Source organism: Exserohilum turcica, assembly GCF_000359705.1.
Source record: "Exserohilum turcica Et28A unplaced genomic scaffold SETTUscaffold_8, whole genome shotgun sequence".
NCBI lineage: Eukaryota > Fungi > Ascomycota > Dothideomycetes > Pleosporales > Pleosporaceae > Exserohilum > Exserohilum turcicum.
In genome coordinates this window covers 333,167-340,663 of record NW_007360299.1, presented here as the reverse complement: position 1 = coordinate 340,663, position 7,497 = coordinate 333,167, and the positions used below count along the sequence as shown (strand labels likewise).

General features: G+C 43.9%; 1 protein-coding gene across 1 annotated transcript; it reads left to right on the top strand.

Moving 5' to 3' along the window:
• Positions 1 to 59: 59 nt before the first annotated feature.
• SETTUDRAFT_23699 (uncharacterized protein) lies at positions 60 to 344 on the top strand (the record flags this gene model as incomplete). The annotated part of the gene is made up of 1 exon (XM_008032405.1): positions 60 to 344. A coding segment is annotated over one exon (285 nt), but the record flags the coding sequence as incomplete, so codon positions are not given.
• Between the last annotated feature and the right edge of the window lie 7,153 nt (positions 345 to 7,497).

The window sequence follows — 7,497 nt, the reverse complement described above, 5'->3', positions numbered from 1 at the left end:
TCCCCCCCCCCCCCCACTACCACCTCATCCCCCTGCATACTAACAAAACACCCCTAGGTTTCTTCTCCGCAGGCCTCGTCACCGTGCCCACGGCTGCCTTCGCAAACATCACGCCCGACCACTCGCGCCTCGGCACGCGCATCGGCATGTCGTGGGGCGGCAGCAGCATCGCCTCGCTGATCGGCGCCCCGATTGCCGGCGCCCTGCTCAAGCGCACAAACGGAGCCACGGATTTCAACGGCGTCCAGATATGGAGTGGCCTCTGCTTGATTACGGGCTCTTGCTGCTTGTTGCTGCTGTGGTTTTGTACCGTTAGACAGCAGAAGACGGGGTGGAGGGTTTGAATTTGCGCGGGAGATGGAGAAGAAGAAGAAGATGGAGATGGAGGGCGGCATGTATATAACGTGGTGCTGCTTTTTTTTAACTTGGTTCAAGTATAGACTACTTAGACTTGTAACATGTTCAAAGTTGTTTATGCATATGATTAATGAATATTCAAAACACGATTTTTCATGTCAAAAATACTTCTCTCTCTCTCTCTCTCTGGGTGTGTGTGTGTGTGTATGTGTGTGTTTTTCTTCTTCTGTTTTCCCTCGACACGAAAACTCTGGGGGTTTTTCTTTTTCTCTCTTCCAGGATTACATTTGTTTTATGCGTCATTTCGACGTGCTGGCACAGCAGCGGGTTTCACGGGTACTTAGGACCGCATTACATTATACAGAGGGGTAACAGTAAAAAAACATAATAAAAAAAACGCTGATTTCTAATCTAATATATTTTAGCTAATAAAATAGCTAAAAATAAGTAAAGTAGTAACTTAAGAAGCTGGAGTTTAGTAGTTTAGCGTAGTAGACCTACTTTTTACTTAGTAAGTAGCTAGATATAGATATATATATAAAAATATAAAAAAAGAAAATCTATATAATATATATAAATAATAAAATAGCTTTTAGTATATATCAAGACTTAGTTAAAGTATATATTTTTAACTATAACGTGGTTCATAAGCGAGTCGGCCACCCAAGCGAGTCGGCCACTTTGTACCGGCGCGTCGACGTTAACACTATAACGCGTTATGTCTTAACCACACAATTATTTGTTAATCTATTCTAAATCTAATCTTCAACTTGCTCTTTTTAACGTCTAATCGCAACGTGTTTAAAGCCAAAGACGTGCTGCTTCTATCTATAACGTGCCTCAAACTACTCTCCAAGACCAACGCGCTGGAAAGCGCTTTCGACGCGACTGCGAACCGAATTCAAAGCGCCTAAATAAGCTAGAAGAGGAGGCTATTGTTAGGCGTATTCTTAAAGAGTCTACGCGAGGATTTGCCCCTATAAAGGCTGAGGTTCGAGCAATGGCTAATAAACTGTTAGAGGAGCGTAGTGGCAACCCTGTTGGCAAGAACTAGGTTAACAACTTTGTTAAGCGGACTCCTGAGCTCCGTACGCGCTGGAGCCGTCCCTATAATCACTAGCAAGCCGCCTGCAAGGATCTAGTGGCTATCTAGCGCTGGTTTGACTTAGTCCAGGCGACAAAGCAGAAGTGGGGTATTGTGGACGATAATATCTACAACTTTAACGAAACTAGGTTTATAATAGGCAAGATTTTATTACAGTTAGTTATCACAGGCTTAGAAGGATATAGGAAAAAGAAGCGGGTATAGCTAGGCAACTATAAGTGGGTTACTGTAATCTAAGGCGTAGGCGCGTTAGGTTGCTAAATACCACCCTTTGTTGTCTTTGCAGGCAAGGTGCTTATCAACGTCTAGTTTGAGGATTTGCCTGCTAACTAGGTTCTTGAAGTTAGTCCTAATGGCTAGACGAATAATTAGCTTAGTCTTGCCTGGTTAGAGCACTTTGATACCCATACAAAGAGGCATACTGTAGGTGGGTATCAACTGCTTATTATTAACGGCCATGAGAGCCACTGCTCTATCGATTTTTAAGATCTTTGCAAGGAGAAGAATATTATTCTTCTCTGCATGCCTCCACACTCGTCTCACCTATTGCAGCCCCTTAACGTCGCCTGCTTCTCGCTGTTGAAGCGTAAGTATGGCGACGCTGTTTCAGGCTTAGCACGTAACCGCACCTACTATATTAGCAAGGAGACCTTCCTACCAGCCTTTAAGGCTGCTTTTGAGCAGTCTATCACGAAGGAGAATATCCAAGCTAGCTTTAGAGGCGCTGGACTAGTCCCACACGACCCACAGGCTGTGCTATCTAAGCTTGATGTGGTGGTGCAGACGCTAGTACAATCACCGCGACAGGCAGCCGCCTGGGAGGCGCAGACACCACGCAACGCGCGCGAGGTTGAGGCTTAAAGTACTCTTATTTAACAGAGTAAGAAACCGCCCTAGGTCTTCTACAAATTCTCTTAACGAGAAGGTTGTACAGCTAAGTAAAGGGGCTTAGCAAATAGCACATAAGATAACGCTTATAAGGGAGGAAGTAGCTGCTCTTCAAGAGGCTCTAGACACAGCAAATAAGCGTAAGAACCGCAAGCGGCGATACGTACAGATAGAAGAGACTCTTACTATAGGCGAAGTACAAGAAGTATTAGCTGAACAGGCGGGTAGTAGTCGTGGTGATAGTGAGAGTGCGTCGAAGAGGGTGCGAGGAGAGCGGCGGTGCGGGCGTTGTAAGCAGACTAGACACAACGCTCGTACCTGCATAGTTAAGATAGATAGTGCAAGTAATAGTAGTGATTCTAATAATTAATTTAGTATATTGTAATAGTTTATTAACTGTGATAAAAGACTATAATAACGTGTTGAAGTTAACGCGACAGTACAAAGTGGCCGACTTGCTTGGGTGGCCGACTCGCTTATGAACCACGTTATAAAGATCTTATAGTTTAGAAATTTCTAGCTATAGTTACTACGTAATAAAAAAAGTTATTAATATTATAAAAACAATTAAAAATATTTTCTACTAGTTATAGAAATTCTAGATATATAAAAAGTTTTTAAATATAGTATAACGTGTTTCACCAGTAAGCGGGCCACCCCAGTATGTGGGCCACTTCCCTATGATATCCCACATTTGCAACAACAACGCGTAATATCTCAACAACGCAACGCGTTAAAAACTTATACTAAAGTAGATCTATTTCTTACTATTACTAATCTTAATTCTTAATAAATTTAGAGTAAACAACGCGCTGCTGCCGCCTATAGCGTCCCACGAACAACAATCCAGCGTCGACGAGCTAGACAGCGCCCTCGAAGCGATTAGGAGCCACTAGCAAGGCGCCTAACAAAACTAGAAGAGGAGGCTATTACTATGCGTGTAATAGTCGAGGCTGAGCGAGGACTACCCTGTGGGAAAGACGACGTGCGAGATATGGCCAACAGACTGCTCCGAGAGCGTGGCGGGAAGGAGGTGGGCAAGAACTGGGTTGATAGGTTTGTCTAGCGCAATCCTGAGCTGCGTACGCGCTAGAGCCGTCCATACGATCACCAGCGAGCTCTCTGCGAAGACCTAGCGCTTATTAAGGGCTAGTTTGAGCTAGTTTAGAATATAAAGGCAAAGTATAGTATCATGGACAAAGATATCTATAACTTTAATAAGACTAGCTTTATTATAGGCAAGATTTTATCACAGTTAGTTATTACAGGCTTAGACAAACTAGGGAGAACAAAGAAGATCTAGCTAGGCAATCGTGAGTGGGTTACGCTAATACAAGGCGTTGGCGCAACAGGCACGCGTATCCTAGCGTTTCTTATCTTCGCTAGCAAGGTTCTAATCTCTACCTAGTTCATGGAGGATCTGCCACGCGACTAGGTGATCCAAGTTAGTCCTACTAGCTAGACGAACAACGATCTAGCGCTTGACTAGCTTCGTCACTTTGATTCCCATGCGCGGCCTATGGGGACGCATAGGCTGCTTATTATTGACGGCCATGAGAGCCACTGCTCGGTGGATTTCCGAGATCTCTGCGAAGAGATGAAGATAATTGTTACGAACAAACAAGAAGGATTCCTCTTAACAGGTTTTCATGAAAGGGTTGCGGAGTCAACCTAAGGAAACAAAGGTGTCAAAGGACGCTAGGGAAGTGATCAGCGCGGGGCGCTTGGGGTCACGTGACTTGGCATCTCGCCAAGAGGAGACATCTGGAGATGCCAGGTCCTCGAGAGATGCCAGGACATCTGGAGATGCCAACTGCATCAGAGATGCCAGTGGCTTGGCCAGATGCCAGGACTGAAGCAATGAGGATATAAGGATGGATGGATTTCATTATTTACTCTCGTTGTGGTCAACTCAGAATAGTTCATCTCTTACACAGATTGATACTAGTTATTCTATCTTAGTATAGAATTGATTGTTTACTCTTTCGGTTAAATCCTATAACTCTTTTCCACGATAACGCCATATAACAATCGCACGGCTTACCGCTTAAGTCTACTCGCCCTAACCCGGACCGAGATCAGAGAAGTATTGCCCAACCCCGTGTAACAATAATCCTCCTCTGTATGCCTCCCCACTCGTCGCACCTCTTACAGCCTCTTGATGTGGGCTGCTTCTCGCCGTTAAAGCGCGCGTATGGTGATGCTATCTCAGTCTTAGCACGCAATCGCATCTACTATATTAGCAAAGAAACCTTCCTACTAGCGTTTAAAAAGGCCTATTATAAGGCTATTACACTAGAAAATATCCGCAGAGGGTTCTAAGGTGCTAGACTTTCACCGCACGATTATAACGTTGTTTTATCACAGCTTAACGTCATGCTGCGTACGCCAACTCCACTACATAGTGCAAGAGACTACTGCTTAGGAGCCGAAAACGCCGCGCAACGCGCGCGAAATGGAGGCGCAGGCTACGCTTATTCGAAACTGTATGCAAATCCAGCAAAGGTCTCCTACAAGTTCTCTTAAGGAGTAGATATAGCAGTTAAGTAAGAGAGCTTAGTAGATAGCTTATAATATAGTGTTAATACAGGAGAAACTTAATCGCCTTAAAGCTACGATTATTAAAGTAACAAAGCGAAAAACTCGTAAGAGGCGCTACGTACAGGCAGAGGGGTCCTAGATAGTTAGCTAGATAGCTAATTAGATCGCTAAGGTAGAGGGTGGTAGCTATAATGATGGTGCAACGTCTGCGAAGAGGGTGCGTAGTAAACGGCGCTGCGGGCGTTGCAGCTAAATTAGACACAACTCTCGCACTTGTTAAGTAGAATTAGAGGATATAGAGGATAGCAATGCGTCTAAAGAATAATATCTTATTCTACTTAATAAAAAATATTGTGGTGGTGTTGCGCAATACTATTACAAAGATATAATAGTTTAGGGAGGTGGCCCACATACTGGGGTGGCCCGCTTACTGGTGAAACACGTTAGTATATTATATTTTATTTTTAAACTTATATCAAATTTTAGTAAAAGGTATAAATAAACTAAGCTTAAAAAAGAAAAATTTATAGTATATAGTAATAGTAAATTGCTATATTACTAGATACTTACTAATAGTTTTAAAAATAGTATAACGTATTCCATCACCGAGCGGGCCACATCACCGAGTGTGCCACTTTTTCTTGGCATCACGAACTTCACGTACGAAAGATAATGCCCCAACAACAGAACGCAATATTAACTTAGCAAGAAGGTAGGCTTACTCTAGCTGTTTAGGCCTATCGTACAGGCCAGTTTAAGAGCATTTAACGCGCTGCAGCAGCCTACAACGTCTATTATTAGCAGATCTCTCAGCGGCTTCGAGGAATCACCTTTTAACCTACAACACAGCTAAATTGCTAGAAGCTAACTAAGTCTAAAGAGCAAACTATCGTACGATATATTCTTAACCTAGACTCGCGAGGATTTGCCCCCCGTCTATGTGAAGTAGCAGATATGGCGGAGAAACTACTACGCGAACGAGATAGCGAGCCTTTAGGCAAATGCTAGGCAGAGCGGTTCGTTACTCGTACAGACGAGCTTAGAACAGCCTTTAGTCGAGCAAAGGATCGTTAGAGAACTTAACAAGAGGATCTAGAGATTATTAACGCGTGGTTCAAGCTTGTACGAGAGACGGTTGAGAAGTATGGAGTTCATTTAGACGACATCTATAACTTTGATAAAACTGGCTTTCAGATGGGCGTAATTGGCTCAATGAAGGTAGTCATAGGCGCAGAGCGTCGTACGAGGCCTACTCTCACGCAGCCAGGCAATCGCGAGTGGGTTACAGTCATCTAGAGCATCTGCGCTACAGGATACGCTACCCCGCTATTCATTATCTACAAGAGACGCGTCCACATCTCTGCATAGTACGAAGAAGCGGATATACCGTACGACTGGAAGCTTTTAGTATCAGAGAACGGCTGGACGAACAATGAGCTTGGTCTCGCGTGGTTAAAGCACTTTGACGAGCATACAAAGACGCGTCAGGTGGGGTTATACAGGCTACTCATCCTTGACGGCCATGAGAGCCACCTTAACTAAGAATTTAAGGATTACTGCCTCGTACGAAAGATCCTTACCCTCTGTATGCCTGCTTATTCATCGCACATACTTCAGCCACTTGACGTTGTCTGCTTTTCGCCTCTTAAGCAGAAGTACTCTCAACGCGTACGAGACTTGGCACGCCACCATGTCTGGCATATTAATAAGGAGCGCTTCCTTCCAGCCTTTCGAGACGCGTTTTTTAACGTGTTTACGTCCGATAACTGCAAGAAGGCCTTTAAGGCAGCAGGGCTAGTCCCTATCAACGCGCAGAGAGTCATTAATCGCCTTAACGTACGCCTTTATACTCCACCACAAGAAGCTTAGCTAGAAATACCCTAGACGTCAAGAACACCAAGTAATTCGCATGAATTTAAGTCACAATTAAAGCTTATAAGAGAGTCTTTTGTACGATCGCTAACTACTGCACAAGAAGGCTTTTTAAAGCTTATTAAAGGGGCTGAGGAGATGCTACATAAGAATGTGCTTATAAAGGCCCGCGTAAGAGAGCTTGAAGAGCAATTAGCAGCAGTAACAAAGCGCCGAGGGCGCAAAAGAAAGCGAATTTAGACAGGTGGGACACTAGACTTTGGTGCAGGGGCATCGCAGGTAGCTGAAAGTAGTTCTGCTGGTCGTACGACATCAAAGAAGGCACGTGGTGAGGGTAGTCAAGAAAGGGCCCTACTAGGTCAACGGCACTATAGAACCTATAGGAGGACAGGCCATAACTCTCGTACGTGCCAGAAAGATGTAGAAGAAGATTCTCTTTTAGATACAAGTAAGTCGTACGAAGCATCTATAGCTAGTGTAGAGTAATCTAAGTTTTCGTACATGAAGTTCGTGATGCCAAGAAAAAGTGGCACACTCGGTGATGTGGCCCGCTCGGTGATGGAATACGTTATGTGTAGAAGTATAAAATGTTCTTAGAAGACACATAGAGTATCATACAAAGCTTCTACCCATTGCAATGTAATATACCTTAGAGGTAAGAATCGAAGATTAAGAATACAGACTTATAACCTCTGATATATATAACGTAATGTATCACTAAGCGGGCCACATCA